This window comes from Lepisma saccharinum, chromosome 26 (genome assembly GCF_977018435.1).
Source record: "Lepisma saccharinum chromosome 26, izLepSacc3.1, whole genome shotgun sequence".
NCBI lineage: Eukaryota > Metazoa > Arthropoda > Insecta > Zygentoma > Lepismatidae > Lepisma > Lepisma saccharinum.
The window spans coordinates 5,901,155-5,922,859 of NC_139254.1; the positions used below are offsets into that span (position 1 = coordinate 5,901,155).

At 37.9% G+C, this 21,705-nt stretch overlaps 1 protein-coding gene across 1 annotated transcript in view; it reads right to left on the reverse strand.

The window, feature by feature from the left end:
* Nucleotides 1–21,705, reverse strand: part of Gp93 (heat shock protein 90 Gp93) — a 64,556-nt gene that overhangs the window by 21,373 nt on the left and 21,478 nt on the right. Inside the window, exons 8-11 of the mRNA XM_083112752.1 lie at nucleotides 20,868–21,043; nucleotides 19,067–19,256; nucleotides 11,779–11,922; nucleotides 5,882–5,976 (exon numbers count right to left, since the gene is read on the reverse strand). Of these exons, the coding sequence (XP_082968878.1) occupies nucleotides 5,882–5,976; nucleotides 11,779–11,922; nucleotides 19,067–19,256; nucleotides 20,868–21,043 (605 nt within the window). The remainder of the gene's footprint in view (nucleotides 1–5,881; nucleotides 5,977–11,778; nucleotides 11,923–19,066; nucleotides 19,257–20,867; nucleotides 21,044–21,705) is intronic.

Below are 21,705 nucleotides of genomic sequence, written 5' to 3' on the forward strand. Positions count from 1 at the left end.
ATGGACCAGCTGACCATTTAAGGGTCAATCAAATTAGATTCCACGTTTGGTCTTAAGTAGGGATGTGCCGAAGTCGATTACAGATGTATGAAAATCGGCCGAAATCAGGGACGGCGACAGGGGTGGGCAAGTGCCCACCCAAAAATTCCTGTGCCCACCCAATCAAATTCAATAAGTACATATACTTGGGGATATGTGAATGACTCAATAAATAAGTGTATTCTGGTGTTCATAACATGTATATTTTACTTGTGAATATTATCTATGCTAGAAATGTTCACATATTATCAACCCATAAAAGGCCAATTTTGCCATTACAAAGTGAAAGAGCTATTGAAAAAAAAAAAACTGATCAAATTAATACTTCTAGATTAAAAGCAGCTAGTAGGCTTAGGAGGCTCAAAATTATGCAGGGTATGATCAAGATTGGATCAGAATTTAGGGTGAACTTGAGGACTGCAGCTCCAGGTCTTCACTGGGAAAGACTGCTTTGAAAAGTACCACATAATTAAAAAATTAGGTACTTTGGGTGTGGTAAGGAATACAATAACAAACCACACCATGTAAATTAGCGAGAAGTTATAACTGAAATGGTGTAGAGCGAATTGGAGTGAGGTCTTTGTGCTGTAAGCTCCGGGCCTTCACATACGTACATAAATCGCGGCCTGAGTATGATTAAAATAATCTCCAAATAAACAAATAAAAACATCATCTTACCGTTACTTCCTCCAGCAACACCACAAATTATTTAGACTTTTTAATTATTATTAGAATAATTTAATCAAGAAGACTTCGATGGGAAAGTCATGTGACACGAATGGCAGAGGAAAGAATAGTTTACAGGATTCTTGTTGGGAAACCTGATGGTAAGAGACCAGTAGGAAGGCCAAAACGAAGATGGAGGGATAACGTTGAGATGGACCTAAAGGAAATTAGCTCTCCATTGAAATTCCAGATGTGTCCCTTTATTTCATTACAATTTTTATATACCTGTCATCTTCAAATACCAATATGGTATGTGAAATATCAACTTTATATTCGTTCTATTAATAAGAGGTAATCACAATAATTACTATAATACCGAAGTGAATAAATTTTGATAAACCAGTTATGTATGGAAAAAGCTGCAGAATTATTCAATTGCTATTGAGTGGCTTATCATATTTAGAAATCCTCGTTCGACATGAATTTTGCCACATGAATCAGCCGAAAATGTCGACAGAATATGTAGATGCAGCTGAAGTAAAGAAAAAAGTTATGTCACGAAATATCCAGAAGACGTTTTTGAGAGTTTGTTAAGCCCACTTTTATGCTCAGATAGGCTAATCGGGACTAAACCTACAGTTAAACGGGTAGTCCGAACCAGTGTGCATTGTGCTTCCACCAGAGGAGGGGGTGGTGAACACAGGACCTCTTCATTATAATGCGACAACGTTATGCCATTGGAGAAAAAATATACAGAAAGTACTCGCGACAAATGTGTCATTTTACCACCACAGAAGATGCGTCTATTTTAAGAGCGTGTATTTGCCTGAGACAATATTTGAGACTTTTGGAAAACAACGTCATTGCTCACGGAATTAGCTGCCTTGATCTAATAATGAACACTGCAATGTGTCTCATTAGTAGAAACTCACCTCAACTTTCGAAGTGGTATGTACTAATGAAACTCCATTTTTTGAAGAGAAAGTTGTGGATGACTTGTTTTATTTTAAGTCATCTTTCTGCTAATTTTGATAATGACGACGATAAGGTTCAATGGTCATTAGATGAAAGTGACGAAGGGGCAAAAACAAACACAGGCGGACACTCAAAATACAAACCCCCATAAATTATTACTTCAACTGTGGTTCCAGGCGCCAAGGACTCGTTGCCCTGCAAGAATAAAGTGTGCAGGGTATGCTGTACAGGACAGAGGTTGACATTCTAGTGTGTTCGAAATCGTCATGCCATACAACCCAAGTCATCTATGAAAAATAGATTGATTATTCCTGGTACGGTGATCAACTTCGATGAATTCCTTGTGTCCGAAATCATTTTGTTACCTCAAAAAATATGTTCATGTAATCATACATGTATTGCTTCTCCCGCATGAGTAACATGACTTAATTCAGAAGACTAATATCAACTTAGGTAATAATCTCTAATTCTGAACAGATTTTTCAATCTTACCTGTTTATTTCTTATGGGTGATATTTTGTCAAAATAGCCTTTCATTAGCCTAGGAATACTTCATGGATAATGAACAAAGAATTGGTTTTCCGTGTGTTTTAAATCATTCCTAATAAAATGTTAATTTTAATCCAAACATTCAGTGGCGGTGATTAGAGGGAGCGGGAGGTGGGGGATGCAGTCCCCCCCGGCACATTTTGCCATTTTTTCCCCCGCACTATGACCTCTTTATGCTAAGCCTTTTCTACCAAAATAAAGTATATGCCCTTCCCCCTCAAATGTTGGCTACCCAATCGCCCCTACTGCAAACATTCAGATAGATTTGTCAGTTGTACAAACCTTGTAAGCTAAGAAAAGTGACCCGCAAGGAGTAAGAAAACTCTTTCAGTCAAAAACTCATACAATGAAAATACTACGCTCAGGAACATGCATTTAAATTTCGAGAAACATCACGATTGTCTGTCTACCTTCGCACTTTCTATCACTGTCGCCGAATACATAAAATCAAGTATGTGCCTTGTATTTTTTTTTTGTTCTCCAAGGGCAAAATGCCATGCAACACAAGCTTAAACCTAATTCACATTTATTTCATTATATTAACATGTATGAAAGAATGTGACTGTGAATGTATGGCTGCGCATGGATAAACACTTCGTTGAAATAATTGTGTCCATCAAGAGACAACGCGAAAGGAAATGGAACAAGTTGAGAGAATAGATTAGAAAAGAATAAGGAGGAAAACAAGAAAAGGAAAGGGAAAAGAAGCAAGAAGAGAATCGGGAGTGTAAGAGAGAGGGGGATACATATACGTCTTACTTGGACATATATGTGGTCTTAAATTTATACTGCCCACCCTAATCTATCAATATGGAACTTCTGCCCACCCGGTCGAAAATTTCTGGCGCCGCTCCTGGCCGAAATTGACACATCGACATTGGTATCTGAATCGGCAAAAATCCGATATTTAAACCGGTACAGATTATGCTCGAGTTTTACCTTCTAATAAGTTTTATATTCTAGTTTTGTAAGATATATTGAAAATTTGGTTATGATTCGTCATTATTGTAGAGTTTTTGTAATAAAATTATTACAAACTCTCATTCAGAGGATCAACCTAACTATAAATCTGAAATAAAACAGTACATTGTTGAACCAGGATCTGCTGTTGTATTGGAAATTCAAAAATGAATATTCAAACCTGAAGCAAGTCCTGAGAAAATACTTGGGCATACCTGCTGCATCAGTATTCAGTGATTGAGTGTTCAGTGTTGCTGAACAGATTTGCGATAAGAGAAGAAAGAAGTAGGTTACTTCCTGAAGTGCTTCCAAATCTCGTGTTTCTGAAGTTGAATCTGGCAGAACAGGAATTCATTTTGGATTTCAAAGACCTGCTTGTGTACTAATGTTTAATCTCTTGAGAATCCATGTTCTTCTTAAAGGTTCACATAACATTTTGTAGATGCAAATGTACATTTGCATCTCTTGAGAATATATATGTATATACATATGATATGCAATAGAAATGTAGATAGCAAATTTATTTTTGTCATGCTGAAAATAACATCCCATTTCTGTTTAATAATCTTATGTATCGGAATCGGTTCCAAAAATTATCGGTGAGTACATCGGCATCGGTAAATTTTCAGCTTCGTCACATCCCTAGTCTTAAGACTGTACAAGTATGTTGATTCCCACCACATGTAATCATTTCTGTGTCACTTTGATCAATTTTCAATATTTTGTCCCCTCTAATCACAGGATTCATTTGTTGCTCTTGACAATACACAAAGACTACATTTGAGTTCAACGGTTAAGCATTGTTGATTCTCAACTCAGACGTAGCATTTAAAAATCATTCATGATTGGGAAAAGAGAGACGCGGTAGTATATAAATACGGAGAAACTAGTACTCACTTTTATCCGCGAAGCTGTTTTTTCTTCTTTTTCGATTAATTTCAGTGGCCACTGCCACCATCCTCGTTGGAACTTGCTGCGCTGTTGCTTGGCATGCGTCTTTTGTTCGTAGTTCTCTGGCTGCCGTTAGGTGCGCTGTGCATCTTGGTGCGTCGTCTGCTATTTCCGGGTGATAACTGCTGCAGTAGTGGAATCCAAGTGTGGTGCGCTTGCCCGCTATCGATGTTTAGTTCGTGCGGGAAGTGCATTATGGCGTGCGTTTCCTTGATTTTGGTGTCTATGAGCGTGTGGGCAGTGTGTTTGACTCGAACTTTTTGAATTTTATGGCTATTGTATTTGATATGTCTAGCAAGACCAGTAGTGGGTTGGGCTTTTTCGCATCTGCTAGGTGCTGTTGGATTCTTTCATTGACAGATCTGATGGATCTGCCGATGTAATGAGCCTTGCATTCACACTCTGCATCATATACACCTGGGTTGTCAAGGGGGGAGAGGAAGTACCGTTTGTGCTTGTTCAGTTTATCAGTTATTTTGGAGTTGGGTTTGTGTGCTACTTTGATGCCAAATGGGAGAAGGGCTTTGGCTATGCGGTTGGAAGTGGTGGGATGGTAGGGGAAGGCAAACCATTTATATTGGTCGCTGGGGGTTGGTTGTGGCTGGGTTGCTTGTGGATGGGTTGATTGTGGTAGGTTAGGGTGTCTGACCTGTATTTCCGCCTTACTGCACCAAGTGGAAAGTTGAGATTCAGTGTAGATACACTAAGTGGAAAGTTGAGATTCAGTGTAGATACACTAAGTGGAAAGTTGAGATTCAGTGTAGATACACTAAGTATCTAAGAAAGATTCAGTGTAGATACACTAAGTGGAAAGTTGAGATTCAGTGTAGATACACTAAGTGGAAAGTTGAGATTCAGTGTAGATACACTAAGTATCTAAGAAAGATTCAGTGTAGATACACTAAGTGGAAAGTTGAGATTCAGTGTAGATACACTGAATATCAACTTTCCACTTGGTGCAGTAAGGCGGAAATACAGGTCAGACACCCTAACCTACCACAATCAACCCATCCACAAGCAACCCAGCCACAACCAACCCCCAGCGACCAATATAAATGGTTTGCCTTCCCCTACCATCCCACCACTTCCAACCGCATAGCCAAAGCCCTTCTCCCATTTGGCATCAAAGTAGCACACAAACCCAACTCCAAAATAACTGATAAACTGAACAAGCACAAACGGTACCTCCTCTCCCCCCTTGACAACCCAGGTGTATATGATGCAGAGTGTGAATGCAAGGCTCATTACATCGGCAGATCCATCAGATCTGTCAATGAAAGAATCCAACAGCACCTAGCAGATGCGAAAAAAGCCCAACCCACTACTGGTCTTGCTAGACATATCAAATACAATAGCCATAAAATTCAAAAAGTTCGAGTCAAACACACTGCCCACACGCTCATAGACACCAAAATCAAGGAAACGCACGCCATAATGCACTTCCCGCACGAACTAAACATCGATAGCGGGCAAGCGCACCACACTTGGATTCCACTACTGCAGCAGTTATCACCCGGAAATAGCAGACGACGCACCAAGATGCACAGCGCACCTAACGGCAGCCAGAGAACTACGAACAAAAGACGCACGCCAAGCAACAGCACAGCAAGTTCCAACGAGGATGGTGGCAGTGGCCACTGAAATTAATCGAAAAAGAAGAAAAAACAGCTTCGCGGATAAAAGTGAGTACTAGTTTCTCCGTATTTAAAAATCATGTTAACAATCATATACATAAACTTACTTTGTGGAGTATTCTTTCCAGAACTTCTTGTAATTGTCCGAATCCATCTTCTTGATCATATCAAGGGCTTTTCTGACCAATTTCTTTTTAATAATCTGAAAAAAAAAATAATTACAACATTAACATACAGCAAGAAATTAAGAAATGTTTTTGAAAAAATTGACACTGGCTGAACTGATACTTCCCTGGTATTTTTCAGGGTCCACTAAAATTCAACACACTCTCGCAAGGTCTAACCCTGGAATTTTGCAAAATTCAGTTTCCATTTATTTTGCACCAATATTGTATAAAAAACTGTATGTATTTTGTGATGACACAAAGTATTTTAATATGCTGATGTAATTCTCGAATTTTTTGAAGCTAACTAACTCTTGTATACTGAGGCATATAATTAGTGTGAAATACTTACCAACTATTATTAATCAAGGTTTTGAACAAGTTTTTCATTAGTACAATTTTCAAGCACTGGTATCTGTGGGAATCTATAAACTCATTTAAACAAACATTTTCTTCAACCATGAAATTCATAACTTTCAATTATTATCAGTGATGTGTCATCAATAGAGGCACACAATTTTGGTAAATAAAAAAGCAAAATTTCGGTAAAAAAAACAGTCATTTCCAGTTCAAAAGCAGTAAATAAAATAAAATTCTGGTGTTATAGCGATGAAAAGTGGTATATAAAAACATATTTTGATTTTAAAATTGTGAATTACAATCCTAATTTGATTTAAAAACTACACTTATTACACAAAATTAAGATTTCACTTCTAATAGCACATTTATGTAGTTATCCGAGTATTAAGTTTACCTCTCTGTAAAGGAATCTATTTTTGGTTCTCCAATATTAACAGCAGAATTAATCAATTTTCCGTGAATTGCATAACTCTCAGGATAATTCAGATCTCGGGTGTATTCTATAAATAAACCCTAAATTTTGTGTTTAAGAGTTTTATTTCGCATTCTTTCGTGACAAAACATGGTAGCAAAATACATCTCACACCTTTCAAAATCATGAAAAATTAACACTACAATGTGTTTGTTGACATTTTGTTTTTTCGTCAAAAACGAAATATGGATGCTCCTAGTCATCAGGCCTGTAAGCAGTCAGGGGGCGTTATGTAAGCAGGCAGGGGGGCTAACGCCCCCTTAACATTAGGTAAAACTATTTTGTATAAATTGCTTGCAGTGATGAATGAAAATGTAGACAGCAGGTATTCTTTTGCTCACAACTTGAAGGATAAATTCACAGAACATGAACAGCAGTTATTACATTTGTTCCTCTTGTTTGTGAGCAAAAGTCTAAGTAGCTGCAAGTATTTAGAAGATCTCTAGACTAGAAAATTCTTTCACAGAGGAGATTCTTTATCTGTACCTTCGCTGCCCCTGTTGCAGCCAACTGTTTAGACAGAAATATAGGACTTTTACGTTGTCGTCATCGTCATCATCCTTTGTAGTTTCCTGCCTCTGGCTGGGTTGGCATAGAAGTCAAGCCTCTCCATTTTTTCCTGGTCTTCCACCTCACCTACAAGCTGTATATAGAAAGCTCGCTGCGCAAGCAAGTCATTCACACACATTGCAACTAGATCACTACCCACCAGTCCTCTCTTTCCACAGTGTTCTAATTTTGTCCTCTTCTCCTAACATACTCCACTAACTGCTCTTTCCACAGACATCTTGGTCTCCTCCTTGGCCTTATTCCTACTCCTTGTGCATGGTAAGCTCTTACTGGTAGTTTTTCTGCATCCATCCTCTTCATGTGTCTGAACCATCTCATCTGCCCTGATCTATCCTGTCCTGAAGCTTCACCACACACTGTCTGATCTCCTTGTTCCTTATTCTTTCCCTTCTAGTCTTCCCCAATATACTCAAACATTTCATCTCCACTGCCAGCATCTTTTTCTTTGTCTCTTTGTCATTGTCCAAGTCTCTGCTCCATACATAATTATAGGCACATAGTACGTGTTATATATTACCTTCTTGCATTTCATAGGTATATCCCTGTTCCATATTAATCTTCGAACGCTTTGATATTGTCCACCACCTATTTGGCCTCTTCTGTTTACCTCCTCATCTATTCTTCCACTTCTCTTTATTCTTGTTTCATTTCTGGCTGTTTCTTGTTGTTATTAGCACCTCACTCTTTTCTGCACTGAATTTAATTCCTGCTCTTCTGATTTTCTCATTCCAACTATCAAGCTGTCAGTATTATGGGGGAACAGGGAAGAAGTACAAAGTCATCAGCAAACCACAGGGCCTTCATCTCCTACCTTCTTCCCCACCTCTTCGTTAATTGCATCCATTGTAATTGTGAAGAGCAGTGGGGAAAGAGCACTTCCCTGTTTTAGTCCATTACTTATACTGCCCCACTCTGTTCTTCCCACTGGTGTCTTCACACAGCTCTGGTTGGCCTTGTATGTGCTCTGCTCACTATCTCTTCCTCTACTCCCTTCTCTCTTAGATCCTTTCAAATCTCTGTTCTGTTCATGTTATCGTATGTCTTTTCTATATGTAGGAATGCCATAATCAAATCTTATCCATACTCGTAGTGCCTTTCCTGCATTTGCCTAATGCTGACTATCAGGTCTACTATTGATCTGCCTCTTCTAAATCCATACTGTTCCTCTCTCATGTTCGGCTCTGTTACTTCCCTTATTCTTTTCTCTAATATTTTCTCATACATCTTTGCTGAGTGACACGTCAGTGTTATTCCTCTGTAGTTTTTACATTCCTTTCTGACATCCTTCTTGAATATGGGAACTATTAGTCCCATTGTCCAACCTCTTGGCACTTCTGTCTTGCCACACTGTACAGCAACTCCACACCAATGCTCCTAGTATCATTTCCACTGGCACTTCATCTACCCCAGGTGCTCTCTACCTCTCTTCATTCTCTTCTTCCTCCACTTCTTTCATTTTAGATTCACTTTTTCCTTCACTTCTTCATGTTTATTTCCTTTTTTCACATTCAGCAATTTCTCAAAATGATTTCTCCACATTCTCCTTATGTCTTCATTCTCTCCTACAACATTTCTCCTTTCATCCTATAGCTTACAGCTGCCTCCTCTTTCTCTCACTAATCCATGCAATACTTTATTGTTCCCATCTACATCATCTTCTAGCACTTTGGCCCATTCTTCCATCCACTTTCTTCTTCCCTCCGTTACTACTGTTCTTGCCTCTTCTTTTCCACGTTCTCTTCTCGTGCATTTCGTGATTCAACTTTAAACCACTTTCTAAATGCATCATTTTTGTTTTTCACTGCCTCTATAGTTATTTCTTTCCACCATGGTATTTCTTTCATGTTTATTTTCTTGATTGTCCTTCCACACACTGTTTCAGCTGCCTCTACTAATTCTGTTTTAAATCTTGTCCATTCTGTTTCTACTCCTTTGGATTCATTTCTTGGCACTTTTGTTCGGAATATTTCTTGATGTTTCTCTTTTATCATCTTATCCTTCAATTTCCACTCTTATCCTTGTCTCTTGTTCCTCCCTTCTATTTTTTATTTTCCATCTCCTCACATCTACTAGTAGCCTGTGGTCACTGGCTTAGTTCTCACTGGGTATTACTTTAATGTTGTTCATTTTCTTCTTTACTTCCTTGTTTACCAATATATAATCTATTACAGACTTTTGTTCACGATTCCAACTGTATCTTGTAATCTTATGGCTGTCATATTTCTTCTTAAACCAGCTACTACCTACTAACAGTCCATTTCTCTTACAAAAGTCCAGTAGCCTCCATCCCTCCTCATTCCTCTGTCCCCATCCATCTGCTCCAAGTACTTCCGTATGCACTTTCCTGTCTCTTCCCACTTGTGCATTAATATCACCCATCACAATACGCCATTCCTTTCCTATGTGTTCTTCCAAGTCTTCTTCAAATTCTTCTTTCTCCTCCCTGGTACATTCTGTTTGTGGGGCAAACACTTCAATTATTTCTATTACTTTCCCTCTTGCATTCATTTTTAGTTTTATAATTCTGTCATTTACCCTTTCTACTTCCTCACTTATTCCACTTCTGACTACCAATCCAACCCCACTTCCTCTGCCCTCTTCAGTTCCTGCCCAGTACAGTTTATAGTCCTTACTCAAGTTCATTTCTCCTCTTCCTTTCCATTCGTTTCGCTCATTCCAAAGATGTCGATCTCTCTTCTCTCCATTAGATCCACAATTTCTTCAGTCCTTCCTGTCCGTGTTCCAATATTCAATGTCCCTATTTGTAGCCCGTGTCGTCTCCAATTTTCAGTCTGGCCTGCTGCTTTCTTAGGCTGTCGGCTAATTGGGCCCGTCACAGCCTACACCTTAGTGGTGGGGCTGTCACCTGTGGGTTCTCAGGTACACCCTTGTTTTCTCTCAGGGTTCCAACCCCCTTAGCCTTTCTGGATCCCTCCACCCTGATAGCCTTGCCGCCTCAGTCCGGTACTGCTTATTTGGGTTTCTCCTTATTTGCAGCTCCCCCTCATATCTGAGGGAGGTTTCACTATCGGCCATCTGCGACTCTTCCAGTAGCTGAGGCTTACCTGATGTTTCTAAATTCAATATTTTATGTTAACTTAATGACCGCCTCTACACACACACTTAATACTGTTAAACTTTAGATTGATTGATTGATTTAGTTTATTTTACTTCGCGTTTTGTGCCTCTTGGCTAATTTGCGAAGATGGGGATGAGTGATGAAGTGATGAAATTGATGAATGGACATTCACAAACAACCAAGCCCGACCGGGATTCGAACCCGGGACCCTTGTTAAACTTTAGAAAAATGGACTTTGTTTACTGTGGTGCGTATGGAATAATTCAGACAACAAACATGAAACCGTAAGGGTCATTCCATGATTTTGGGACACTTGTATTGATTTTTCATGCTTACAGAACCCTAACATGTTATATATCGTTGTAAAGCTTGAATCCTGCAGTTTCTGAATATGGAAACAGTATTCCATACAAGATAATATTACTAATGTGAAATGCGGTTGAAGTAAGTTCATCAAAAAATGAAGAAACGTTCTGATTTTTATGGTACTTTGGATGAAAGAAAACAAGGAAAAAGCTAATAAAAATTAAAATGTATTACTGGCTAAATAATATGACATACATGGGAGTGTGTAAATTCCTTAAAGGAAGAAATCTTTGCTACTAACTGCTATTTGGAAGGTCCTGAATGTGCCTCATAAATGTTACATTAGTCACAAAGAAAAAGTATATATTTTGAAAAAGGAATGAGCAATTGAATAGATATGACATCATTCACTCTTGATCAGCATAGCAACAGCTTTACAACCTACAACTAAGAAAGCAATTTCTTGAAACTGGATTGTACTGCGCATTATGTACGAGATAATTTTTTGTCACTTTTACCCACCCAAAACCAGAGTGCGCATTATACACGCACACACACTATACACGCGTAAATACGGTATTAGAATATATGGCATAGTTATCCATGCTGTACTGGTTGAGTCTTTTTTAGGCCACTCAGGTACAAGAATTAATTTATTTTAATACAATGTTATACTAATTAAGAAATTAAAGGTTTTTAAGATCACTTTTCATAGTCTATCTTAGTTGAATTCATGGCTTTCTTAGCCAAAAAAATAAAATAAAAAAACTGCCTCCTGAGAAAAAGGGGCAGATTTATCTTGTTTTGTCTATCCCCATGTGTCAAGAAATTTTACATTTTAACAATAAAAAAAAAAATTGCATTTCTATTTTTGTTATTTACCATGACTTTTCTGCCAGTTTCAGCTTATTGCAAGGATAAGTGATGATATCTGTGAAGGAACATTCACAAAGAACACACAATGCTCACGTTGGGACTTCCTGGTCTTTCTTTCTGGTTAATTTAACATTACGCAAAATCACTCCACAACAAGAGCAACTAACGAAAACTCACCTTTAGAAGTTTACTATGCTGAAGAGTTTCTCTGGAGACATTAAGAGGCAAGTCATCAGAGTCAACGACTCCCTGTATGAAGGCAAGATAGCTCGGCATCATGTCGGTAAAATCATCAGTGATGAACACCCTCCTTACGTACAGCTGCAAGAAAAACAATCAAATATCAAAACTATGCATTAACACAAGCAAAAGATCGGCACCAGGAAATATGATGATGCACAAGGTATTTATTGTACACATGTGCTATTAAACCAGTTGTAATTTAATTACTACAGCTAGGAAGTTTATGAAAAATCTTTTTCTGGGGCTTGAGGACAATGATAAACCTGATGGTACTCCTTTCTTCTTCAATTAGAATTAGAGAACATTGTTTTAATTTTTAATTTTTCAGCCATTTTTGTTTTCAAGTTATTTTTAAATTATTTTTCAGTACTTTTGGTCATATTTGTTGCATTTTTATCACTTTTGAGGTTTCTTCTTGTAGTTTCATGAATTTTAAATGCATAACTTAAATTTCTTAACAATGAAATTAATTTAAAACATGGGCATTTTAAATGAACAATATTACTTTAACTAAAATCTTTGGCAATAGATTAAATAATAATTGTGGTAAATTTGTTTTTCCTCCAGTAATCTTCACACACTTTGGGTGAAGCCAACTTCGAGGTTCCCTTGCTGGCTACAATTAGTGTGTTAATCTGGATTTAAAGTAAACATTTATCACTACATAAAAAACAACCTTATATATGCGAAACACAACGAGATCTATATTTTCAGATGCAGACTCCTACTGTATTGTGCAGTGTGTGCTCAAATAGAATAAAAATAAAGAAAATTACATTAGCACTTCTTTTTTCCCCTTTGTTTCGGTAGTTTAAACCACTAAGTAATGGAAATTATCAAATAATTCACTACTTTTTTCTAATTTAGAAAAAAATCAAATTTTAATTTTAGATTTAAATTATTTTTAGGCCATTTTTCAAAATTTTTAGGTCATTCTTAAAGACTTTTTAGGTCATCAATTTCAGAGCACTATTAATTACAAATACTTTTCCAAACTGTCTTGCAGTTTGATACATGGCAGTCTAAATATTATGCAAGTTCATAATGTTTTATTATTTTTGCAATAATGTTGTGGGAATTAAAGGATTAACTCATCTGAAGTTATGAATGTTATGAATGTTTTAAAGCAAAACTGCCACATTGGTATGATATTGTTGCAATGGAAAATTTGAACTGTTACAATTTTGAAGTAATGATATCAGTGGGAATAACTAACAGTATATGCACTGATATTCAACCCAGCTCTAAAAAAAAAAAAAACATTTAAAAAAAGGTCCATGGTAAATTAAAGGTAAAAAACGTAAAAAAACTACTAATCTAGAAGAATTGTCCATATATAATTAAAATCAATTTCCACGCCAGATGTCTTCAGGTATCAAGTGTGCGAAATTTCCATTGGACGTGTCTCAAAATGCCCTCTCTTGTAATTCCACGTCTCTTCCTTTAGCTCCAGCAAGCATCATACTCAGCCCCGATATAGCTGAACATTGAAAATGTTCTGCGATTCGGTATATGGGAAAGGCACATGGAATTCTCCACTCGGAGTGGTGCATTTCAGGCATCTCACTGGGCGATAGAGGCATGCATATTTAGTTTTTGACAAAAAAAAATAATTTGAAAAAACACATTGTAGTGTTAATTTTTCATGTTTTTGAAAGGTGTGAGATGCATTTTGTGACCATGTTTTGTCACGAAATAATGCGAAATGAACTGCTAAAAGCGAAATTAACTCTTAAACACGAAATTTAGGGTTTATTCACCGACACGACACCTTCCAAGGTCTGAATTATCCTGTGAGTTATGCAATTCCCGGAAAATTGATTAATTCTGCTGTTAATATTGGAGAAGCAAAAATGGACTCCTTTACACAGAAATAAACTTAATACTCTGATAACTACATAAATGTGCTATTAGAAGTGAAATGTTAATTCTGTGGAATAAGTGCAGTTTTTAAATCAAATTTTGGATTATATTCACAATTTTAACGGGATGGACTACGGCCGCCATCTTGAAAATTCGTCCCATTCATTTACATGGTAAATTGTTACCATAATTGCGTTGCTCTGAAATGGAACTTCGACCATCTGCTTGTAGGGCTTTGTTCTTCGTAACCGTCCCCTGTGTTCTAATACTTCGAAGCATAAATTTTATAATTATATTGAGAGCAAAATAATAAAAACTGACACAAATGCAGCTGACGTGCCTTTCCACTTAATTTTCTTATTTCACAAGAAGAATATTATAAATCCAACATAATAGTTCACTAGAGGAAACATTTATGCTGCGATTGATGTATACTTGTCACTGGGAACTTTGCGTATTATTATGCAATTACTATAATATTCGAAGTCTGCAGCGTATTTTTATCGCAGCATATTGTGCTGCCACCTACCATTACTCCTGGAACTTCCAGGAGGCGGAGGGATATTTGAGTTGGGCAGCTTCTGCTAGCTAAACGTTCGTCGAGTGCTGTCAACCAACACAATCGCCAAAAAATAGAGAAGATTGTCTCTATCAGGTCAGGGAAAAGAAAGACGAGGCAAGCAATTAACTTGAAAATTTGGCGAGAATAACAAAAACAATATAGATAAATGTAAATATGTATTTATATTACTTCCTGTAATGTAGATAATTTAAAACTGCGCAGTCGTCACGCGAACAATTTTGTCCGCAAATTCAGGGGTCGCCGAAAACCTTGCTGGTCTGAAGCCTAGAAATTGCCTGAGGGAGGGATACCGCTATGGTTCTTCCGTCCCTCGGTAGGAACTTTGGGTAGGAACGAGCTCCAAATGTTTGTCACTTCACTTGAGAGTGGTCAAGGTCAACTTTTCGGAATGGCACAACGGTGTGTTTATTTACGATCCAACAGATCCCAGTGATTAGGCGATACAACCAGAAACATTTCGTCTTTTTAGAAACCGTTACGTCTTTCCATTGGGAAAGGGTTTCTACAAAAGGTGCGAATCCTTATTGTTTTGATTGCACGATAAGCTGCATATTCTATTCTTGTGTAACAGTATTTTCTTTCACCTAGATGCTTCCCTTGAATAATTTCACAAATGATAGTTTACGTATTCTCACGAAATCCGTACTGCTTATGTACGGTATCCTACAAAAATAATTGTAGACAAAGGAGATACGAAATAAACTGGATGCATAAAAATTTTCCTGGGAGGGTCATAAAATATGCCGTAAAGATACGACAGGATGTAATATTGAGAAGATTATGGTCAGACGCATGATTTCCAGACAATTGCAAGGATGAAACACCTGTTTTTCTTTTACATCCACTTTTACATCTCACCAAATCCGAACCCGGGACCCGTTGATTATACCGGAAAGGAAAGGCGCCAGCGTTAGAAGCATTTGATGAAGTAGAAGTTGTTCCACAATTACTTATATTGACAGTGATTAAAAAAGAAATACTTTTGAGAATTTTCGTATTCAGACGAAACTTTATTTTTTCTTATTTATCGTCGCTTGTAGGCCACTTTTGACTAATTGCGACAACGAGAATGAATGATAACACTGGTCGACAGTGAAATTTTTTTTCGAGCTGCTGAAGACGAATCTGAACTTGGTTTTTGTCCTGCACCCTCAGATTTAGAATTAATGCCAGTTATAGTATCAACCTTTATACCCCGGCCAAAATTTGAAGGAAATTGCAGAGCATCATGTTGGCGGCCCTTGTACCCCTCTACTAATTAGCTCCGTCTACTTGGGTGCACTTTTTAACACTCGGTGCAGTGCAGGTGTATCCAGTGTCAGGGTGGTGCAAGAGTGATGCAAGGAAATGACGTTCAACCAACTAGACGGAAAGCGGTGTTCAAGTTCAAAAGATTCAACAAATGCCTGTCTGCTGCTTTAAATGTTCATTTGATTAGTTAGCATGCACCACGTGATCATACACCACATATACACCAATCCGGAAGGTAGTGCAGACACCAAATACACTACTTGACTCCAAATCAACGAACTACGTAGATGACTCGGTGTTGCACCGTGTAACCAACTAGACGCGCGACTGCAGAGAGAGTCAAAAAGTGCAGCCATCTAGACGGGGCTATCATCCCAGAATCACAAATGATACCTCGTTGGAAAGCTTATAGAACTCAGATTCCAACAATGTACATTTAGGTTCCATCACGCCCAATTTGTAGAAGAAGAAGAAGAAGAAAATAAGAAAATTTGGGGAAATGTTAATTTTTGGAGAACTTGAGGTAAGTTTTGCAACACTTACAGTTGCGCTACGCAAACATAAACTCAATAAGACACACCCTATACGTTAAGTTGGCTAACTGAAGTTGTCCTGCAGGACGAATTTCAATGAAGAAACATATGTAAAGTATACATATTGCAATATACAGGGTGAGTCAAAAGTCCGTGACCACCCTTTATAAAATGGAAGGGAGTGTAGATTGCAACAATTCAACACTTTTTCCAGTTCTTAAAACTGGTTAAAACTGAGATTAATTGCAAAGATTACAGGACATAAATGAATGAGATATCACCTATACCCAGGTCGGCGCTGGAATCTTGAACGAAAGTCACACACACACACACATATATATATACTAAAACAAAATTACTTTTTGTTATAGTCGTGTTGGTATTATAAGCAGGAAAAGTGATACCATACAGAATACACCACTTAGAAAACTGTGAAAATTGTCGTACTCTTAGAAATGAACTCTCTTATTATTCGATATTTCATTAACTTCAGTTGGGGGTTAGGGGGCTAGGTGTCTGACTAGGGAGCACCTGCCCCCCCCCCCTCCTGGCGTCGTCACTGAACACCTGTCGCCATAGGGCGCTGTGCTAACCACTCCACCACGGACGTTGACTCTCAGGCGAAACTATCAGAAACACTGGAAAGATCCGACTTCCTATTTTCAGATCGTCTTGTAAACAAAAAGTAGGAAAGTAGGTACTCGTTATATAAACGACAGAATGAGAGAAACAGTGAAGTCAGATATATTCCACTTTCTGAGGTTGTATTATTTAATACTATCAATATTATTTTACTGTTCTTGGTTCTAGAAATACTGTAATTTATCCTGTTGTTCGCAAAAAGAACAGTATTTCCTGGTGAGATATTTTGTTTTTGCCTTGACGTTGTATTTATGTGGTCCTTTAATTTATGTCAATTTTTTTCAGATTGAAACATAATTTTAATTACGATTTTTAATAGCGATCTTTTATGTGTGAGCGAATTTATAATATTCATACCAATATTACGAAATGAATTATTAATTCACATGCAGTCCCAGGTAGCCAAATGTTGCTTTCGGTGTGAACTGTCTGGCCTTCGATATGTCGGTGTTGGACAAAGCATCGTGAGGATAATGGCGAGTTCATTGAAAAGGAAAGCCAAATAAGCTTCGCCTGGAAAGCCAAATAACAGCAACAGTTGGTTTGATTGATTTATTTATTTGGTTTATATTTCTTCGGTTTTGTGCCACTTTCGGCTAATCTCGAAGATGAGAACGAGTGATATGATATTATGAAATTGATGAAACGACGCTCACATTGAACACCCATACCCAAGCCTGAATTCGAACCCGGGAACCCTGTCGTCGTAGCGTGCTGTGCCAACCATTCGGCGACGAAGGTTGGCACGATAAAAACAATTGGACTCGTTGCGCTGAACAACGCCAAAGATAAGCCATTCGGTAGGTATTGAACCTCAGACGACATTTTCACCATGGAGTTTATTATTCCAAAGCTGCTACCTCGGTGGCGCAGAACTAATCTAAAGGCTCTAGATTCGAATTATGGCCATGGTTTGCATATTTTAGTGCATTTGTTCTATTCCCTTTTTCATCGGATCACCATTTATCCTTGCCGTAGAAAGTGACGAAGTTTTTGTTTCACTAGTTGCTCAGATAGGCAAATCGGAACTGGAGTACATTGGAGTTTCCGAGCCACTGTGTAAAGTGTTCCCACCGGGAATCGAACCCGGTCCCCTTGATCACAATCCCACAACGTTATCCCCTACGCTATCGAGGCGGCCTGAAAAGTGTCGTAGACGAGTGGAGGAAATAAGAACTATAAAGAGTGTATTCAATCCTGAATATTAACTATAATATAAAAATTAAATTTTCAATACCTTAGATTCTAAGAAAGCTTATTCATATAAAGGTGGATCCCATACAATTTATAACGAGACTGGTTCGTTACAATAAATAAGTCAGTAAGTGGTCAGTAATTTGTCAGTATTTGGTCAGTTTTTTTTTGTTACTTTGTTCAGTTAAATCAGTAATTTTGACCACTTGAATAGTTTCCACCCCTGCTATCACCAAAACCAAAACAATCACACATAGGAAATTCCAACCCAACCTGAGTCGCTGGCTAAGGGCTAGCACTACAGATATTCAGTTCAGCGGTCAACCTTGCCTCGGGGACAGACAAAATCAAAACAAAAGCAGTCGAAGGTTGTGGGTTGAATGTTCTGCGAGGAAGGAATTTACAGTACCGGAAGTTTGGGGAGGGGAGCTTGAACGAGGGTCGGCACGTGTTTCGTATTTTGTGTGTGAAAGTTTTATTTTAGCGTATACTATTTTTCGCTATTTGTAAGTAAAATACAGAGTGATGAACTTATATTGTAGGAAAGGAATCAAATGGTAACATTGTACACAGAGAATACCATAACACTTCCTTGCAGTAGTTTGCAAACATTCAACTACAGCTTTTATTTTTTTCAGCTAAATTAAATCGAAATATAAAACAACCTTTCTCATCTTGTCTATTCTAATGCATAACATACAGCCAAAGTACATCTACGTTTCGTGTGTTGCACTAAGTACAGGTAAATTGTAGAAGAAGAACTGCAGCGACGGAGGAAAATTCAAATCAAACAGGGAACTATATTCAGTCGCGGAATAAGCCACACTCTTGCGTTGAACCCGCTTGCGAAACTATCGTCGGTGGTTGCTAGTAATTCGGAAGTTTCACCACCAGATGTCTCAGACGTAAGGGTGGCAAAGTCGTTTCCTTGATCCATGGCGTTAAAACCAAAATGTCTTTTTATATACCACTTTCATCCAATTTTTCACCGCTATAACACAGATATTTTATTTTATTTACCGCTTTTGAACCCGAAATTGACTCAGTTTTTGTACCGAAATTTTGCTTTTTCATTTACCAAAAATATGTGCCTCTACTGGGCGATAACCTTAATTTAAACAAAATGCGTAAAAATATATTTTGTAGCCGCTCTCACCTTAATGTTATCAGTCTTCTTTCCATATCTATTGAAGGTCTCATCAGGCTGATGCTCCGGAACGAACAACAAGGACTTAAAAGTGACCTCTCCCTCGGCGATGAAATGAGTCTTTGCAAGTGGGTCAGTCCTGTCCTTCGTAAGCGATTTGTAGAACTCATTGTACTCTTCATCGGATATCTCTGCTGGCCTGGAAGATAACCAAAGAACATCTCCATTAGCATGACATCCCCGATTTGGGTACGACATGAAAAGCAACAGCATCAGAAGAAAAGTGATCATGCAATACAGAAATCTGTTCACACCCAAGTTACGCTCTGGTTCGGGTGGAATCTCAGTTCAAAGTGAATGCTTGTACCCCCTTTTCCAAGAACAATTCACTTTTTGTAATCAAAGAATTTCGGCAGAGCTGATACAGACGTGACCGATACCAGCGTACTGGTTAGAATTCATTTACAGATACTTTTCCGGCATTTTGTCTTCACAGGACCCCGCAAAAAATGCCACACAGCACTCTTGTAGCATCTAACTATCCTGGAAATTATGCAAAACTCAAAGTTTCCATTTATTTTGCACCAGTATTGGGCAATTACATATTGCTGGCTGAATGCTATTTTTCCATAATGTCCATCTGCACACTAACTTCTCAGGAAAGCTGATTAAAGTTTGATTTATATGGATTTCTAATTCATACTTCAGGTTTGTGCGACTTACTTACTTTTATATATATTCTTCCGTATTCATAAAAATCCAAAATTATTTATTACTTACGTAGAAAGAGTATCTATTTTGTACACCGACAAAGTTTCGGGAACCACTGTTCCCTTCTTCAGGTCCTATATCTCAGCTACCCAAAACTTGCCATAGCTTCGTCAATTCAAACACTTGTCAGGAAAAGGAATTGGTACAATATGGTAGGGGTAAAATATTTGAAACCTTTGCTGTACCCATGCTCTCTGCTATTAGTTAAAATAATCAATATAAAACATTCCACCAAAAAAACTCCAGTGCAAGTTAAAAGTGTTTTAAAAAACCACCTGGCATCCAGATACGTCGATTCTTAACGTGACGCATTAACATGTACGTAACATGATAATGTGATCAACTCATTTGTGACGAAAAGTGGAGATAAAACAAAACAGCATTCAGCCAGCAATATGTATCTTACTATTTCGATGTAATTCTTGAATACTGCACATTTTAAAGTATAATTCTTGATAAATTGATGGATACATTAAATATATTTTGAACAACTTATAATTGTTACAATTTTGAAGCACTGGACTAAGTGGGAATCTGCAAGATAATCAGCATCGATATGATTATTGGTTCAAAGTGATACTGGCTCTAAACAGACGGCCATGAAATTAGGTGGGTGGCAGAAGTTCGTGCTGTTGCCACGTTTGAGCACAACTCCGTGTGGTCGGAAATTTAAGAGAATGAAAGATCTTGTTGTATAGTTGGTCTTTGTAATCTACGTGATAAAAACTTACAATATTTCCTTGAAAGGTCATGGAAGACAAAAGTGCCCAGGAGAGAGGTCGACCTGATGTTCGAACTAGGCAACGCAGTTGACTTTGCCAGTGCGTGGAAACCAGCGACTTATGTCCCCCTCTCACTTTGCTTTTCTCATATATGGCACCAGCGCAATTCTGTCCAGCCACCTATATTCATGGCTGTGCGTTTAGCCATTTTCATCTAGCAATTTCAATTTGATAATGCAACTTGCAGCAGATGAAACACTGTTTTAAAAGAGACTGCAGCCACAACTGTGTGCATAAACAATGGAAATAGAACTTACTTCCTCTGCCAAATGGGCTTGCTATCATTTGCCAGTTCCCAATCCCAAATCGTCTTCTCAACTTTTTTAGTCTTTGGTTCTTCTTCCTTCTCTTCTTCCACTTTCTCATCTTCAGCTTCGTCTACATCATCTTCGGACTTCTGTTCTTCCTCCTGAGGAACATCCACCTCCTCAGTCTGAAAAAATTGAATTAACACTTACTGATCTGCAGCCTAACCAACAAGTGTACAGTACCGCAATTTAAAATTAGGGCTGAACAGATACTATTGAAAATTACTTACAGATAACCGCTGATATCTTTCTGGCATTATATTCATTCTTGGGATCAGCAAAAATAGCTAATTATCCTGATCTCTCTCTCTCTCTCTCTCAGAAAGAGAAGGAGGAGGGAGAAGAAAAGTGGGAAAGGAAAGAGAAAAAGAGGGGTGGTTTCTCCTTCCCCTCAAAATCTCTTGATAGAAAAACAGGGTATCTAAGAGAAAGAAAAGATCACCCTTCATCCCTCCCCCTCTTTTTCTTCCCCTCTCTCTCCTTTCTTCCCACCCTCCAGTGGGGGTCCGGACCCATGTGGAAAAAAACTACATAACAAGAACTTGTTTATTCTGAAATAATTTTTAAATATTTTAGAGAAAAACTCTAGTGATGCTTGTAGTTTGAGAGGAATACTCTGCCACTATGTATTAATCAGTATTTTGAACTTTCAATTGTTACATTATCAAGAAAATAGTACCAGTGGGAACTGGTATGAGTATCGGATCAGCCCTATTTATAATGTAAAATAGTTTGTACCAAATTTGCATTTCTTTCTCAATTAACTTGCCATTCTTCACTTTTGGCT